Raw genomic sequence first — 20,000 nt, 5'->3', positions numbered from 1 at the left:
AAAAAAATCGGAGTGCGTCAATTTTTCCATTCAGTTACAAGCATTCTCCATTCACTTGTATCCTTTGCACTCTCTCTTTTTAGCTCGATAGATATTCATCTTGCATCCAGTGGCCCTTTCACCACGTCCATCAACCTCATTCTTGGTCATCCTTTCAATCTTGGTCATCCTATCAAGCTCTCTTCATCCTCTTCCGCTTTCCACGCTCTTTTTATTACTTTCCCCTTGTTCGTGTTATCCATGTGCCCAAACCACTCGTCGACCTACCCTCTCTGCCAACTCTGTTTCCACCCCTGCTTCACTGTCTTACCATCACATTTTTCTCTCTACCTCTCTTTCTCTCTCTCGTTGCCTATGTATACACATATGTTTATACCACCAGTCTCTGTTATTTATTTTCATTATTTTTTTCAATGTATAAACTTGGTACTTTATTCTCTGCTTCAGGTTACCCACAATGGGACATTCCCAAGCTGGAGCCGGCCTTCCTCGACAAGATCGTCTTCTCGCAGACCGAGGGCCCCATCGACCTCCGGGCCACCTTCAAGAACGTCAAAGTGCAGGGGCTCTCCAAGTACAACACCACCAACATCGAGTGCGTCCTCCTTCTCCCAGGCGCTTTCCGCGTCTGTTTTCAAATAAATATCTTCCGTCGCGTCATATTATTATTATTATTATTTTTTTTTTTTTTTTTGTATTTCTAAGACTTTGGTATTTGTTTGGCTTAGTAGAAGCCTTGGTTGGTAAAAGGGGTGAACATATACATATTTTTATGTTATTCTTTTGACCGTCTGAAGAAGGTTCTGTCACGTCTGCGTGAGTCAAGAAGTTCATTTAGGAAAGTGATTTCAAAATTGGCTCATTTGAAATAGAATATCCTTAAGTTTGTTTGATGGTACTGCATGCGCTAGAAACACACACTCTGTGCAGTTTTTATTCTTTCTAAATTTATCGGAAAGAGTTTTCCGTGAGGGGAAATTCACCGTCACCAATGGTATTGATTAGAATTTTGAAACTGGTAATGCCCTCTAACAGACCGCTCAGCTTGGAGAGTCGCTATCTCTTATTAAAATGCAGGTTAACGCAATTATCAACTTACAACTAGTTCGCCGATAATATTGTGTTATCTGTATTCCGTAATAGATGGCGTTGTAACTGTTAGAGCAAAGGGCGGAACGTGGTACTAACCTAACTCTGATATAGTGATTACAATGCAGATAAGGATACTACAATATTGTCTGGCTAACCTTGTAATTTGGCTAGACAAGACATCGACTAAGTTCATTACCAATAGAATAAACAAACTTGAAAGATGGCGTATGCTATGGAGCTCATACGTACTGATAGAAATTTAGTGGTATTGTGTCATTCTTATATGGTTGGTTAATCAGTACCTAGTATAATGTTATGTTGTCATTCAGGTTAACTTTAGACAGTCAATCGGTGGTGTAGGATTCAGGATTATCTAGTTTATTCTTACTAGATAATATATACTTAGAGAGAGAGAGAGATCGTGCGCGACCACTGCTGTATCCGCAGTGCAGGATTAATCCAAATGTGTTTGTTTGTGACTTGCAGGGCAGACCCGAACTCCAGCGTCCTCCGAACCGCATTCTACTTCCCTGAGCTCTACGTCACCGGAGACTACAACCTCGATGGGAAGATCCTTCTCCTTCCCGTGACCGGAAGCGGCGACTTCTGGGCCAGACTCAGTAGGCTATCCCACCGTCATTTTTGGTCCCTTGGTGTTGGTCCTGTGTCCCATATACCAGACTAGGTTTCCCAATGTATTTCACTTGATTAACTTGGAACAAAACACTGTCTCCCTTAACCACCTCTACATACTTGTCACAATGTACCAACATTTATATACTTATTCATTTACTTTTATCCACTACCTCACAAGGCGTCAAACTCTTTACCTCAGCAGGTGTCGGAAAATTGTCCCGACGATCTTGCAGAATAAGAGTGAATAGGTACTTGTACATTTATACGAAATGAGGAATTTTCTCCCCCTTTTATCTCAATTATTACCTCTTGGGACAGTCCATATTACTTTATCTGAAGTGATTCAACCCCCAGGAGAGGATGGGAACCCATGCTGCACTCCGAGTTATGCTGATTGTTCCATATGTCACAGATCCTCTTGGGGCACCATATCCTGCCAATTGATTCCTATTACAACGTTCCTGCTGCATGATTAACCTTTGATCAAAATGATTAAGCCTATCTAGTTTAACCTTTTCATTGCAAACCTTCGAACCAAAGGATTAAGCCTATCTAGTTTAACCCTTTCATTGCAACATACAACTTTTGCACTTGTTCTGGGTGCCGTCAGGTGATTTTATCCAGCTGAGGGATGGAGGAGTCCCTGATCAGATCGGGGATAGTTCGCACCCTCAATTCGTCAGGATTTTGTCAGACTAAAAGGAACAAACGACGCCACCTGGTTAATGTCTCTGCTCAACTCAATACTCCAATGCCCAAAAGTCCCCTCTAAAGCGAATAAAATCACTTGGCGTCTGCCAGAACAAAAATCCTTCAAGTTGACATTGGGTCTTGACGCGTTAATCATATCATCGGTTCTGCTTTTTCTCATCACCCTGACTTTGATTCGGACCATCAGCCCTTGTTAGGCTGTTGACATACGGCGATCTTCAATCTTCTTTCACCCCGCAGCGAGAGTGACTTCAAAGGGTCAGAGCGTTATGAAGATCGTCACCAACGCCAACGGCGAGGAGCGGTTCCGTGTGACCAACTCGCACGTCGATTTCAGTTTCCAAGACGTCAACATTCGCCTCAACAACCTCTTCAACGGAGACCCCATCCTTGGTAAGCGCCTTCTCGGATCATTCTATGTAGAGTGGAGGAAATTGAGGGCTGGTGACGCGGTATTTTTTTCTTCATTTTTTCTTTTTTCTTTTGTTTTTTCTTTCTTTCTTCCTGTCATTCTTTCTTTATTTTTTGTTTTTATCTTCCTTTCGTTCTTTCTTTCTCTTTTCCTTTCTTTTATTTTCTTTCTTTCTTTATTTATATATTCTGTCTTTATTCTGTGGTGATTTGTTTAGGTTTTGCGGAAATAATATTCTATTGTATTCCGTGCGAATTTCTTGGTTTACTAATAAAGTTATCTTAAAATAATTTACGAAACGCGAAGAAACTTAGGATGATGGTAATATTTTTGGGGGGAGGGGGCAAAAATATCTTAAACTTATTCATAAAGTTTCCTCACAAGGTTTATTTTGAGTTCATTCACAAAATACATAAAATAATTTTTCTGAGATTCGTAATTCTTCTTTTTTAGATTCGTGAAGTTTGGAAATTCGCGAACTTTCGAAAACTGATATTTTTTTTAGATTCGTGAATTTTGGAGATTTAAGAACTTTCGAAAATCACTAGTTTTTTAGATTGTCGGTTTTTATTCGAATCGTGAATTTTGGAGATTCGTGAATTTTCTAAATTCGTGAATTTCGAAGATTCGCGAACTTTCGAAATTTACTATCTTTCGTCATTTGTACTGATTCCCTGGCCCCGTTTCTTTTCAACAGGCGAAACCGTCAACCACTTCCTGAACACGAACAGCGAGGAGATCTTATCCCGTGTTCGACCTGAAGTGTCTCGTCAGTTGAACAACCTGGTCGAGACAGTGACGAACAACGCCTTCGGCAATCTCCCTGTCAGCGCCTTCATCAAGAGGAACTAGGTCTTCCTTGGACGCAGGACAGGACGTTCCTTGAGCTCATGTCCTACCCTCGACCCTCCCCCTTCCCACCGAGGTCCACCTTAGCTGAATAAAACCCTCTGGGATCTACAAGAACGAAATATACGAGGACGACCTCGGGACCCACTGGTGGAAAGGAGTTTCAAGGATGACGTCATAGATAGACGTGCCGATATGACGTCACGACTTGGATTTTGAGTTTTATGATTAATTAGTGATGATCGGAATCTCGTAATATTTTATGTAGACTGTTGTAGCTGTGCAAATGAGAAGACATTTGTCATTTAATAAAAAGAAGATTCCATCACATATTCTGGAGAAAAACATTCATTGAAACGAATGAAAAATATATATAAACATATCTATCTATATGTGTGTATGTATATATGTGCACATATGTATTTATATGTATATGTATGTGTACATATATATGTATGTATGCATATTTGTATATGTGTGTATGTATGTACAGTATATCTCTATATCTATGCATGTATGTATATGTATGCACATCAATCATCCCAGTCAAGACGAAGTTAGAGGGTCGAAATGTGAAAATGTCACCCTTAACCCCTAATGGCATTAGGGTCATTTTACTCTGTTCAGACTGACTTAATGAATTTTCTTATTTTTATGTGTTACTGTTGAATGATTGGAATATAACTCCAATATCGTTGATTCTACTTTTTTCTTTTTACATAAGAACATAAGAATGAAGGAGACAAGAGACCATAAAGCCTACACTAGGCAGCTCCGTATCCATCACCACCTGTCATCTCCATCCATAAAGTTGTCTAATCGTTTCTTTAATTAGTGATCATTTTATCTACTTCTATTTATATAAATAGTCATGTTAGACTGGGCAGAGTAGATAGACCAACTGTACAGTGGTTCAGCCAGTATATCAGTTAGGGTGGCAGATTAGACAAAATTTTCATTAACTATAGCCATTAACAGGATATAAGCATATATTTACATTCATTTAGTCTTTCAGGAAAAAATTATAAAAAATAATGGGGCTTACCCCCTTGTTACGCCACATTCACACCTCTGAACCGAGTTAGACTGGGTCCTTACCCCACCTCACATCAATCGTGCATCACATCATCCCAGTAACGAAGGACCCTCATTGCGCTGGTGCCACGTTTCGTTGCACGGAGCTAATAAGTCGCTGTGTGACAGCCGGCAACATTGTATCCGCTTTGCTGAACGATAGACGATTTGATTCTCGATTTCTGTCGACTTCAGTCCTGAAATAGGATCGAGCTTCGATCTGTACTGTAGCAAGTAGGCTTTTGTGTACAAATAAATGTGTTTTTTTCTATAAACGAAACAGAAGTTTTATTTGAATATATATCCTTCCTTCTAGCGTGAAAGATTTATGTACCATTGAGAAAAACGAAATCATCATATTTCACCTATTCTAATCCTTCAGGATTCTAAGAGGTGAACAAAACTGCCTGGGGATGTTAATCAATAATATTTTAGAGTCCAAGAAGGGATTTATCAGCTGAATAAAATCTCCTGGTGTCAGATAGAATAAAAATTGAAGCCAACCAAGGTACTCACTGGGTTGAGGTAATACAGGGTATTCCAGGGCTGAAGGTAACAGGAGGGGTGCGGGGGGGGTGGGGGGAGGTAAGTTTTGGAGGGCGCCCGCCTCCTCCCACCGCCAGAAAGACTAACCAAACCCTTGTGTTGGGTCTCGGTCAAGTCCAGTTTAAGAACCATCTATGGAGACATTCTTTAATCTATTAACATTTGGATTTTGTCTTTTCCACCACTCTGGTTTTAGTTGGGGTAATCCGCAGCGCTGTGTTACTCCCTATCAGTATTCTTGTGTATTGTATGAGAGACAACTGGTGTTGTATCCTTGGAAACAGTATCGCGCCGAAGAGATGGAATCATAGACACGGTAAAGGAAAGATTTGAGAAGGACATGAGGAAGAAGGAGCCTCCTGGCTAGTACAGTGTTAGCCTGCTGGCCTTGTAATCGATCCTTGCCCGGGCTCGTGCGCTGAAGCTGTTTACTGGGGAGGCTACTGCCTCGGCTGACGGTTGGGGGCCCGCCGTGGCGTCTGTTCGAACCCTCGCCACGGCGCGGAGGTTAGGAAAGGCTTCGTCCACTTTGAGTAATGATGGGCCCCGACCACTGTTCACCTCAGAGCCTGAGGTGGCTTGAGCTTCACTTTGTGTGTGTGATACATCAGCTTCCTCCGGGTATCGTCACAGCAAGAGTGGCATCATTCCGTGGACGCCGTCTCCTACGTTTACGTATGAACAGTTCCAGACCACCGACAAGGTCGAGGTCCGAGCGGGTACCAGCCCCGCAAACCACGAGAAAAAAGAAGGGACTGTGATCAACATTCCTCTGTGAATGGAGTTTAGTCTTTAGTCATTAAAGAATGATGTGTGACTCTGGTCCATAGGAATGTCACTAAAGTGGGGTCTACATGATCAATATTATTGCACAATATTCCGTATTGTACAATATTATTGACGGCGTAGGGGGTGGGATTGAAGAATGACACAATAAATTGAAGACATCAAATGTGCAGGTCAAAGATGCGTACCTCTTATATTCCATCCCTACACCGTCAATGATACTGAACAATACGGAATATTGCGCAACAATATTGATCGCTTAAAGTCCTTGAAATATTGACTGCATGAAGCTTATGTAGTCAGTAGTCCATACGGGGCTGCTTCCCAACAAGAAAAGGAGGCAGAAAGAAGGAAAATGGGAAAGGAAGGAAGAGAGACGAAAAGACAATAAGAGGGCGAAGTCAAGGAGACAATTATTACACTTTACCGTTTTGCAAGCACACAACAGAATAAAATAATCTTTCTTTAGCCAGCATAAACTAACTGTGATAAGGTTTATGGGAGACGTGCTTAACCTCTAAAGGAACTTTATACGGCTGAAGGAAATCGTGTGGTTTTATCTAGATAAGATAAGTAGCGAGTTAAGTGAAGACTATGATAACAGTGGCTCTGGTGGCGTCATTGTCATCGGAAGCGTGCTGGTCTCGCTTTCATTTAGTTGTAGGTTCGAATCTAGCACTCCTCTCCAATTCCCAGCAGTGACTATTACCTGCCCCAACAGTCCAAGCGCATAGGGCAAAGGTGACGGCTTCGGCCGCAGCTAAGCGCCTCCTGGCGTGAGGTCTTCACCTTCTTCTTCTATGATAAGAGAGGTTAGCTAGGAGAAAGGCTCGAGATATGGAGCCACGACAACGTCCAGGAAAAAAGGAAGAAAAATTCAACAAAGGTCGAGCTGGATCTGTGGGTAATGTATCACCGATGAAGGTTGGCCAGATGTAGTGTTGGGTAGCGAGGCAGGGCAAGAGAGGTAAAGGTCTCATAGTGGACACGAACACGCTCATAAACCGGATGCCCCAATGCCTTACAAAGATACGTTCACACCTGCACATACGTTCTTGCTCGCACAGGCATGCATGTGTGTATGTGTATGTATACATACCCCTGTGTGTGCTTATGCATGTTTTTTTTTCTCTACGAATACGCAATCATGCAAAAGGTAAGAAATGTGGAGGAGAGGCAGAGAATGGTGGCAGATGGGGCTGTTGGATCAGAGATTGCCGGAGTGGTTTGGGCATATCAAAATGATGAGTGAGGAAAGATTAATAAAGAGAGTGTGGAATACAGAAGTGGATGGAGTGAGCTCGAGAGAAAGACCGAATGGGGTAATTTCTTTTTATTCATTTATTAATCTATTAATTAATTTATTTATTTATTTATCTATCTAATTATCTATCTATTAGTTTATTTAATAAACAATTTATTTATTAATACATTTATTTATTTATTTGTTTATTTATCTATTCGTTTATTTATTCATTTATATATGTTCATATCTATACATTATATATATATATATATATATATATATATATATACATGTATATATATATATACATATATATATATTATATATATAAATACATATATATATTTGAAATTGGTATGTTATAACACATTTGTAAATGTTCACTATAAACCCACTATCGGTCAGTTTCCCTTTACTTCCGTTATTATTTCTCCGATAGTGGGTTTATAGTGAACTTATATATATATATATATATATATATATATATATATATATATATATATATATATTTATATATATATATATATGTATATATATACATATATATATATATATATATGTATTTATTTATTTATTTATTAATCTATTTATTTCTTATGTACGGGGAATGTCTGCCAAGCAGAAACGATAAGAGGGCACAAAAGCAAGGAACGGATGAAGGGCGATTGTAAGTGGATGAAGATATGAGGTGGCTCGAAGAGATGTTCATCTCATCTACTTCATGAATTATTCAGAGTGGACGGGGGTGGGGAGATGGAGTGGGTCGCTGTAGGATGAAGCCGAGAAGTATGACGTTCAAGCACATGTATTGCCATTGACCTAAGCTGTGTGACCGGGAACAGTAGTGACCTTTCATTCCAGTGGGTCTGAGATGTGAGAGTTGGTTAACTGGGTTTTATTGGCTACACACGCGCACACACACACACACACACACACACACACACACACACACACACACACACACACACACACACACACACACACACACACACACAGACACACACACACACACAACCACGCACACACACACACACACACACACACACACACACACACACACACACACACACACACACACACACACACACACACACACACACACACACACACACACACATACACACACACACACACACACACACACTCTCTCTCTCTCTCTCTCACACACACATACACACACACATACACACACACACACACACACACACACACACACACACACACACACACACACACACACACACACACACACACACACACACACACACACACACACACACACACACACACACACATATATATATATATATATATATATATATATATATATATGTATATGTACATATATATATATATACATATATATATATATTTGTACGACACTGAATGAGTCCCAGTGTTTAGAGATACGTTTTATCAACCACAATGCACTTTAATTCTATGCCATATAGGCGCATGCAGAAATTGTATATATATATATATATATATGTATATATATATATATATATATATATATATATATATATATATATATCTATATATATATATATATATATATATATATATATCACAACTAACACCACAGTCTTTCTTTCGTCCGACTGTGGTGTTAGTTGTGATTTACAAATGTTGCTATATTTCTCACCAGTGATATATATATGTATATATATGTATATATATATATATGTATATAATGTATATGTATATATATGTATATAATGTATATGTATATATATATATATATATATATATATATATTTGTGTATTTTGGGAGCAGGTTCTCTTTTAAACATGTATGATTGAATACGACAGCATTCTGGAAGTTGTTGATTTTCTTTCTTGTATTTTCTATTTTTCTAATTATATTCTTCCCTTGGATAGGGTGGGCATAGACCAATTCCTTATACTTCTCCATTTTATTACACGACGTTTCGTCTCTAATAAGACATCTTCTGGTATTTCTGTTTTAAAGATACAATAGATATTTATGATACTAGTCTGAATTACATTGATTGTTGCACATTTACAATTTATATCAAATCTTACAATTACATTTACATTTTAAATTTGAATGAATAATAACACTAAAGATAATATTATTAATAATAATAATGATAATAATAATATTAATAACTACTTCTTGCCTTAGGTGAAAAGGATGGCTAGCGGCTACATGTTGACCCTGGGCGACCTTCTCCTAGGAAGGTGTGAGGAGATTAGCGGATTACCCGTGACCTCTGTCCTTTTAAATGGTTCAGAGACCTGATGAGGAGAGGGGGTGTGTGTAGGGGGTGGGGGAGGAGGAGGAGGAGGGAGAGGAGAGGGTGAAGCTGAGGGGGAGGGGGTGGTAGAGGCGGAATATTGCAATTTATGGCTATACAAGGGGATATTAGATATTAGGTCGCATTGCAAATTGATGGAAGGAGCTTTTTCTCTAATGTATATAGATTCTAAGAGCTGGAGTTTTCTTGAATTATAATGGTGTCCAATGATTTTAGTATTTTTAGATATTAAATCCCTTTTGATTACTATGTTGTGGCATTTCTTTAGGTGTTCTTTTATCGCCCCCGTTTGCTGATGGTATGTTAATCTTCTGCCTAAAGTACATTGTGTATGACCAATGTATTTCGCTGGAAGTGCAAAGTCTTCCTCTGGACAAGTGAATTCATAAATTACATTGGTTCTTTGTAATGCCTCAGGTTTGAACAGGTTATTTTCCATCACTAGTGAAGATGTTTTGGGATTCTTATAGTATATGATGACTTTTATTTCATCTTCCTTGTTTACGGGGTGGCAATTTTTCTTTATTATGTCTCTGACAGCTTTCTCATCTTTTTTGTATGCTTCTGTATAAGTGTTGTGGTAAAATATGTTTATCTGGTGTTTTGCTTTGGATTTACTCTGAGTGTTGTCCTTGGAATAAAATCTATGAAGCATTTCTTTTGTCATGTTGTCAAAATCAGTATTAGAATAACCATTATTAATGAGCTTTCCATGATGAGCATACTAGTAAGGCTCTTTTTATATATGCTCTGATGACACCTTTTTTATAATTTTCTGTGCATTCCCCGTTTCCATTCATGCATTTGTTTAAGTTGGTAGGCTTCCGGTATACATTCAAGGTATATTTATTGGGTTTGGAATCTACTAATATGTCTAGAAAGGGGAGAGTTCCATTCTTGTTCAATTCAACAGTAAAAGAGAGCCCAGAAATCTCTTGGAGGTGGTACCTTAGTAGTTCTAGGTCTTTAGTTGATTTAGTGCTAACAAATATATCATCAATGTATCTGCAATAAATATGTGGTGTCAAATATCTGTTTTGGAAACCCCTATGTTCTACTTCAGCCATAAATGCTTGGGCAAATAGGACTCCTAGTGGTGACCCCATGGATACACCGTCCGTTTGCATATAAAGTTTTCCCTCTGGGCATCTGAATGGGACCTCTGTGGTGCAAGTTTCTAATAATGCTTTCATAAAGTTGTGTGGGATTTTGGGTGGTGGGAGATCACTGTGATGGTATACATAGTCTAATATGATATTAATAGTTCTTGTGACGGGAATTTCAGTATATGTATACATATATATATATATATATATATATATATATATATATATGTATACATATATATATATATATATGTATATATATACATATATATATATATATATATATATATATATATATATGTGTGTGTGTGTGTGTGTGTGTGTGTGTGTGTGTGTGTGTGTGTGTGTGTGTGTGTGTGTGTGTGTGTGTGTGTGTGTGTGTGTGTGTGTGTGTGTGTGTGTGTGTGTGTGTGTGTGTGTGTGTGTGTGTGTGTGTGTATGGGTGAGGTGTGTGGGTGTAGGAGAGAGAAATAAAGACAAGATGCTAGTTAATTTTGAAGAAAAAATCTAACATATACATTCTTTGCAAGAGGGTGTAGATCGTAAATGGGTTTAGAAAAAACTAAATGAGACAACAAATAACCAAACAGGTGAGAGCAGGAGGTGAAAGCGCCGAATAGTAGATTACACAGATCGATTTAGTTTCAAAGCTGAGAGAAGTAAACTAATTCTAAAGGAAAAAATCAGCTTTGTAAAGATAAAGGATAATGAGAAGGAATATTATATATAAAGACAGATTTTAAATTTTAGAAGCGGTTTGAGTTTATTAAAGAGCAGAATTAAGAGATATGGAAGATATTTTTTTCATATAGAGAAAACTATTCGAAAAGGTAAAAATGTAAAACAGGTGCAGCAAAATCTAGCTTTAGGAAACCAGCAGACAATTTCTTTGAAAAATAGAATCGAAGATATTACTAACTGCAGAAACAGAAAGGCAAAAAGCTTAGACGCATTTTATCAGGCAATACAGTATACTCCTCAAATACCACAGCTTAGTGAATAAAGATATCTGTAGACATTTGCAGTGTACCAGAAATTACAGATGTAGAAGTAATGTTGGTTCTAAAAAATTACCTGAGATGACAACGTACAGATCTTATATACAGGGAAAGAGGTTCATTCTAGATTTTAAATAGCAATTGCAACAACAAAATGGTAAGAGTAGATACTATGAAAGGACATTACCTTTATCAAATGTATGTTTCATTTATTTCGCTTTACCAAGTGAAACGTCGTAATTTAATAAAGGTTCCAACGTCACATAAGCGAAACAAATGAGATACTATGACGAATCTAAATTATATCAATTATATATCCAGTATCTACATAATGAAACGTTCCTAAATCATGGCGTAACAGTAGAGTTATTTTACCTCATAAGAAAGGAGACCAGAAAGACATGAGTAATTATCGACTAAATAGATTGTGAAATGTATACAAAGTGTTTTCCAAGATTCTTACAAATTAACTAAGTAAATTTTCATTTGCAAGCCAACCTAGAAAGCTCGGGTTTTAAAAGTGAATATTCTGCTAAAGACCAGAAGAAACTGAAAATAAATTATCTTTATAGATTACAAAAAGGCCATTGACACAGTAAAACAAATGGTAATATCAAAACAAGGAACAAACAAACGCATCGTAAAGGATTTATGGAACATTTACAGAAAAGCTAGAGCTTCAATTCCACTAGATAGAGACAAAAAAAAAAAAATCAAGATTGAGAAAGAAGTAGTGCAAGGTGAAGCAACTTGATCAAAGATATTGATACCTTGACCCAAAGAAATATTCCAAACATTTTAGGAAGACATTATTCTCCTTTCAAAACCATCATGAGACTTATAAGATATGGTCGATGATCTCACCAAAGAAATCCTCAAGAAAGGTTTGAAAATAGATTAAGCAGAACAAAATGAAGTTCAACCCGAAAGTTAAAATTTAAGAAACCATAAGCGATCGTAGGAATCATGAATGTGAAAAGTATTACTATATAATTCAGATTATGAAAATAACTGAATAACTGATACATATATATATATATATATATATATACAGTGTGTATATATATATATATATATATATATATATATATATATGTATATATATATATATATATATATATATATATATATATATATATATATATATATATATATATATGATAGAAATATCATAATTGGATGGAAAATGTTTGGTAAATATAAGAACAAGAATAAATCCCTAACTCTATGATAGCAACACTAAGTTAACAAATAGTGTATAACACCAGCCATAAGCTACAAATGTGGAACTTAGAAATTTATGAAAATAATGTAGACAAAGTTAGTGAGTACACAGAGAGCAATTGGGAGATCACGGTACTGGGAAGAACACTGAAAGACAAGAAGAGGGCAAGTTGAATGATAGAGCAGAGTGGAGTGAAATATTTAGTGGAGACGACTGAATATATGTATGGAAAGTAGAGTAGGTGTGTTACTGACTTGACGCCGCGAGATGGGAGACTTGGAAAAGGATGACCAGACAGAAGATGAAAAGATGAGAAAAGCTTGCAGGAGTGACGTGGCAGAGAGTGGTGCAGCTGCTCGACTAATAGAGGAGGTTGATAAGGGCCATATACGAATGTGTGTGTGTGTGTGTGTGTGTGTGTGTGTGTGTGTGTATTTACCTAGTTGTATTTACCTAGTTGTATTTTACGGGAAGGGGAGCTATGCTCGTGAGGTCCCGTCTTCATATCTCATTTTATCTAAACTATTTTTAAATTCATGTATTGTTTTTGCACACACCACTTTCTCATCTAACTTGTTCCAACTGTCTATTACTCTGTGAGGAAAGCTGTTCTTTTTCAAATCTCTTCTATAGCTGTCTTTTTTTATTTTCTTTCCGTGTCCTCTTGTATTTCTGTCATCCCATTTTATCAGATTCTCTCTATCAGTAATTTCTATGCCTTTCATGATTCTGTAAATAGCTATCAAATCTCCTCTCTCTCTTCTTTGCTCTAGTGTCTGTAGTTTAAGTTTTTGTAGTCTCTCTTCATATGATAGTTTTGAGAGTGTTGGTGCCAGTTTTGTGATTGCTCTTTGTATTCTTTCAAGTTTTTTTATACATTTTTTTGTACTTGGTGACCATATCGTTGCTGCATATTCCAATCTTGGTCTTATCAGGGTGATTAGGATTTTATTCACCATTTCTTCATCCAGGTATGTAAATGCCACTTTGATTGTTCTTATTAAGTTTTAAGTTTCTCCAAAAATCTTATCTATATGTTTCTCAGGTGTCATATTATTCATAACAATGACTCCCAGGTCCTTCTCATTTTCTACTTTTTTTATTCCTTCTTCTCCCAAATTATATGATCCTGTTATTCTGTTTTTGCTTTTTTCCAAATTCCATTATACTACACTTTTTTGTATTGAATTCCATCTCCCACTTCCTACTCCATTCTTGTACTTTATTTAGATCTCTCTGTAGTGATTCACAATCTTCTTCAGTTTTCACTCTTTTCAGTAGTTTTGCATCATCTGCAAAGAAGCTCATATAGCTTTCAATTCCTTCATCCATATCATTAATATATATAGCAAACATTATTGGGGCCAGAACTGTTCCCTGCGGGACACCGCTTATTACTTCATTCCATTTTGAGTGCTGATCTCTTATCACTACTCTCATTTTTCTTTCTTGCAAAAAGTCTTCCATCCAATTTAGCAATTTACCTTGTATTCCTCCTTCATATTCTAATTTCTTAAGCAACTTCTTATGTGGTACTTTGTCAAAAGCTTTTTTTAGGTCTAGAAATGCACAATCAGCCCATCCATCTCTTTCTTGTATTATATCTATTAGCCTTGAATAGAAACATATTAAATTGGTGACGCATGATCGTCCTTGTCTGAATCCAAATTGCCTTGGATTTAGTACGTTGTTTTTTTCCAAGTATTTTACCCATCTACTTTTGATAATTCTTTCACAAATTTTTGCTATTGTACTTGTTAGAGAGACTGGTCTATAGTTGGTAGGTTCTTCTTTATTTCCTCCTTTATATATAGGTACTATATTTGCTTTTTTCCAATCTTCTGGAACTTTTCCTTCTTTTAAGGAACTGCTTATTATGCTATGTATTTTGTCTGCCAGTTCATTCCTGCATTCTTTCAGAATCCAGTTTGCTATTTCATCTGGCCCATGTGATTTTCTGATATCAAAATTACCCAAGTGTGTCAATATTTCATTCTTTGTTACTTCTATTTCTTCCATAGGGGGGACTTTTTCTTTCCACTCAATCTCTTCAGGTTGTATATTTTCCCTTGTAAACACTGATTTAAAATGTTTGTTCATAATTTCTGCCATTTCCATTTCCTCAGTGTATTCAACTCCTCCTTGTCTTAATTTCTCCAAGTCTTGTTTGTTTTTCAGTTTATTGTTTACAAATCTGTAAAATAATTTTGGTTGATCTTTACACTTTTCTATAACATCTTTTTCATATTTTCTTTTTTCCTCTCTGCACTTTTGTACATATTCATTTCTATAACCAGTATATATTTTCCATTATTCAGGTCTTCTGTCTTTTTTCCATCTGGTCCAGGCTTTGTCTCTTTTGTCTTTTAACTCCCTACAACTTTTGTTGTACCAGCATTTTACATATTTTTTTTCTTGTTTTTGTCTTGGGACATACTTTTCCACTCCTTTTTTGTAAATTTTTGTCAAAATATTCCATTTCTCTTCCACTGATGTTTCTTCTTTGTATATTTCTTCCCAGTTTTCTTGTTGGAAGAATTCTCTTATTTTATCAAAGTTTGTTTTTTCATACATCATTCTTCCTTTTCTATATTGTTCATTTCTTTTGATATATTTTTCTTCATTAAGTTCCAGTTCAATCAATATGTGGTCACTTTTACCTATTGGTGTTTTATATTCAATCTTGTCCACTATTCTAGGTTCAGATGTAATTATTAAGTCTAGCCTCGATGGTTCTTCTTCATTTCTATACCTAGTGTTCTCTTGTATCCATTGTGTCATTGAATGGTCAGTAATCATCTCAAGTAGAGCATTTCCCCATGAGTCATCACCACTCTTTACTGTCATTTCTTCCCAGCAGATTTCTTTGCAATTAAAGTCGCCCATCATAACTATTCTTCCTCCGTCTTCCATTATTTTAGTTAATGCTATCTTTGTGTCCTCTAACATACTTTTATATTCACTCTCCTCTCATGAGGCTGTTTTCGGAGGCACATAATTGATCACAAATTTTCTGCTCTTCTTATCTCTGTCTTCCACTTCTATCATAATCATCTCTACTGTATTCTTTCCATATATGACACCTTTCATGTTTATATCCTTCTTAGTCAGGAACATAACTCCACCCCCTTGCTTTTTCTCTCTGTTTCTAATCCAATAATTGTATGCATCATGTCCTACACTGTTGGGTGGTAGTGGGCCTTTTAATTTTGTTTCTACAATTCCCATTATGTCCGGTTCTTTTTCTTTCAAATAATCATTCAGCTCATTCAATCCTGTTATTAATCCATCTATATTTGTGTAAGACACTCTTAGTTTTCTGCCACTTCCATTGTGTTCTCTGTTTCCCTTATGTTTTTCTTTTGTATGTCGAACTTCCTTAGTTTCATGTTCACTACTCTCCAATAGAATCTCTCTTTCTCTGACTCCGTTCTGTTCTCGTTTTTTGCCTTAGCTTCCAGTCTTTTCTGCTTTTCTTCCTCTCTTTCCTCTTTATTCATTTCTCTTTTTATCCATATCTTTTTGTATTGTTCACTTGTTGCTAGTTTCCCTGTTTTGAATAAGATATTCTCTGCCGTTGTTTGTGACTTGAATTTAATCTTAATTGGTCTGGTCTTGTCTGTGCTATACTTTCCGAGTCTAAATTTCTCTTCGATTTGTTTCATAATTTCTGGTTCATCTTCCTGAACTGATTCTAGTAATTGGCTTACTTTTTCATTTTCCTCTTTGATTCTTGTGGTTCTATCTGTGTTGTGTTTCTCTTCCATTCCTAATATAATTATACATTTCTTCTTGTCTGCTAAATCCCTTACTATATTCTCCTTTTGTCTCATCACTTTAATAACTGAGTCTTCAGTATGTTCTTTCAATTGCTGTTTGACTATGTCAGTGAATGAAACCTTATTTCCTTCTTGGGTTTTCTTCCAATTTTTACTTTCTTTAGCTATCGTTTCTCTGTTTTCTTTACTATTCTTCTTCAATTCCTCATTCTCCACCTTTACCTCTCTTAACTGTCTTTTTAGGTCTTCTATTTCATCAGTTAAGTTTTTATTCGCCTTTTCCAGTTCTTCCAATCTTTCAACCCTTTGTAAAATGGTGTTCATATGACCTAACCTACTCTCCAAGTCCTCGATCACCTTATCAACCTTCTTCTCTAGTCTTGTCAGTCGGGGGGGGTTTGTGTCCCCCCCACTCTCTTTAAATCCCTTGAAAATATTCTCATCACTTTCTACTGTATTGTTCCTATCTATACTTCTAATCTTTACATTCTTATTAGACATTCCGTCGTCCTCCAGCTCGTCTTGTGGTCGTTTGTTTACTTTACGGCGGTCTGTTTGGACCAAGTCCTCTACTTCCTCATTACCTTCCATTTTCCCAGCAATCCCTCCCCTTCTCCTCTTTCCTTACTTTCCCACTACCCCACGAGCAATTTCCCCCCACCCTGTAAATACAAAAAGGCACTTCTCTTTGCGTTGGGATCCACAATCTGCACTTTTCTTCAGAACGTTCTTCAAGCCGTCCGTTCGTTGAAAGTGTGTGTGTGTGTGTGTGTGTGTGTATTCACTTGGTCTTTGGATCACGTGTTGGACTCGTGATCGACAGCTATTTCCCTCCTGGAAGAGAGCTCAGAGCTCGTAGGTCCGATCTATGGGTAATGCTATGACCTTGCACACACACACACCCCCAACTCCCCGCCCACGAGAGTTGGAGTAACACCCCTCAGCGCTGCGATACTGATATTATTTCAGCCCCGGGCGAGGGTCGAACCCGGACCTCCGTAGTGGCAGGCCAGAGCTCTAACCACAGCGCCATGAGAGGTGTGTGTGTGTGTGTGTGTGTGTGTGTGTGTGTGTGTGTGTGTGTGTGTGTGTGTGTGTGTGTGTGTGTGTGTGTGTGTGTGTGTGTGTGTGTGTGTGTGTGTGTGTATTTACCTACTTGTATTTACCTAGTTGCATTTTACGGAAAGGGGAGCTATGCTCGTGGTATCCCGTCTTCATATCTCGTTTTATCTAGACTGTTTTTAAATTCGTGTATTGTTTTTGCACACACCACTTTCTCATCTAGTGTGTGTGTGTGTGTGTGTGTGTGTGTGTGTGTGTGTGTGTGTGTGTGTGTGTGTGTGTGTGTGTGTGTGTGTGTGTGTGCGTGTGTGTGTGCGTATGTATTTTACCTAGTTGTATTTACTTAGCTGTAGTTTACGGGACGAGAGCTATGCTCGTAGTGACCCGTTTTAGTATCTCTCCACGTCCAGTTTTTTTCTTAAAATCGTGTATAGTTCTGGCGTTTACTGTTTCTATGTGTGTGTTCACTTGGTGTTCGGACTCGTGATCGACAGCTATTTCCCTCCTGGAAGAGAGCTCAGAGCTCGTAGGTCCGATCTATGGGTAATGCAATGACCTTGCACACACACACACACCCCCAACTCCCCGCCCACGAGAGTCAGAGTAACGACCCGAAGCGCAGCTGTACCGAAATAATTTCGGCCCTGGGCAGGATTCGAACCAAGCACTACGCGCACCACCATGCTCGTAGTTCATCGCTCTACCAACTGCGCCACCGTGTGTGTGTGTGTGTGTGTGTGTGTGTGTGTGTGTGTGTGTGTGTGTGTGTGTGTGTGTGTGTGTGTGTGTGTGTGTGTGTGTGTGTGTGTGTGTGTGTGTGTGTGTGTGTGTGTGTGTGTGTGTGTGTGTGTGTGTGTGTGTGTGTGTGTGTGTGTGTACGAGCACGCAGGCGCGCATGCGCAATACCTAGAAATTCCCACATACGCGCAGGTAATCTCGCCTAGAAGAAGGAGGAAGGGCGGAAGAAGACTTGGGATCTCCTGGTGGGAACTCGATCCCTGGACGCCCTTCGGGATCGGAGCGAGTTCCACAGTCGTGGTCGGCCTCGTAGAAGCCGACCCCAATCGACCTCAGACGCTGTGTGACAACAGCAGGGTCACTCTGGTTCATGGCCTTATTTTCATTTCAGAAAAAAGAAAAAGAAAAATGGTACTCTAAAAACGGTTCTAAGCTGATTGAAATAGTTTGGTGGTGGTATAGATATGTTAGTAAGATATCGTAGCAAAGAGGTTAAGGTGTCGGTACAGGGTGATCAGGAACAACGTTAGTACCTGAAGGAGTGTGGTTTCCAACTCAAGGTAAACAGGATTAGTTATTTGATCTGCGCTCGGCGTCCTGCCGTGTCGGAAAACTGTGTCACTTGGAGCAACTGTGTCGGAAGACAGCTGCGGGGCACGGCGATACGATGCCACACGTTTTCTTTGTTTTTCTGATCGATCAGAATTGTAAGAACAGGGGTTTGCTTGTTTTTGTGACCGATCAGAAGAGTGGATTTTTTTTTTTTTTTTTTTGTGATCGATCAGAATTGTAAGAACAGGGTTTTGCTTGTTTTTATGACCGATCAGAACAGTGGATTTTTTTTTTTTTTTTTGTGATCGATCAGGATGATGGAAAGATTATAATTCATTATAATTTTCAGGCCCTGCATTTGGTTTGGATCACTAATACTTTATGAACAAAACACATTTATCAATAGTTCAGAGCTGTTTCGGGACTCGTACCGGGATCGTTTAAAAATTTGGTCCCCTCCCATCACTACTTCTTTTTTTCTTCTTCTTCTTCTTCTTTTTTATCAGAATGTTTGGAAGATGGATTTTCTTTTTCTGATCGATCAAAATAGCGGGGACAATTTTTCTTATGATCGATCAGAATAGTGAAAACAGGGTGTTTGTTTTATATACATACAGTACATACATACATATATATATATATATATATATATATATATATATATATATATACACATATACATATATATATATATATATATATATATATATATATGCACAAATATCACTGGGCACACGTGAATTACAAATATGCAGAGTCTACTAGGAAGAGGAAAAGCACACGGAGTCCGTGTGTTTTTCCTCTTCCTAGTGGACTCTGCATATATATATATATATATATATATATATATATATATATATATATATATATATATATATATATATATATATATATAGATAGATAGAT

At 37.7% G+C, this 20,000-nt stretch overlaps 2 protein-coding genes across 2 annotated transcripts in view; one reads left to right on the top strand and one right to left on the bottom strand.

Annotated features, from left to right (window-relative positions):
- LOC143021441 (protein takeout-like) overlaps positions 1–5,059 on the top strand; it is a 61,454-nt gene extending 56,395 nt beyond the window's left edge. Inside the window, exons 3-6 of the mRNA XM_076178906.1 lie at positions 448–595; positions 1,579–1,712; positions 2,680–2,832; positions 3,549–5,059. Of these exons, the coding sequence (XP_076035021.1) occupies positions 448–595; positions 1,579–1,712; positions 2,680–2,832; positions 3,549–3,703 (590 nt within the window). The 3' untranslated portion in view covers positions 3,704–5,059. The remainder of the gene's footprint in view (positions 1–447; positions 596–1,578; positions 1,713–2,679; positions 2,833–3,548) is intronic.
- Positions 1–20,000, bottom strand: part of LOC143021452 (uncharacterized) — a 224,959-nt gene that overhangs the window by 135,694 nt on the left and 69,265 nt on the right. The gene's annotated exons all lie outside the window — the stretch shown is intronic.

Source organism: Oratosquilla oratoria, chromosome 42, assembly GCF_046742065.1.
Source record: "Oratosquilla oratoria isolate Oo_2021 chromosome 42, ASM4674206v1, whole genome shotgun sequence".
NCBI lineage: Eukaryota > Metazoa > Arthropoda > Malacostraca > Stomatopoda > Squillidae > Oratosquilla > Oratosquilla oratoria.
The sequence above is the reverse complement of the archived record's forward strand: the minus strand, read 5'-3'. Positions and strand labels throughout refer to the sequence as shown.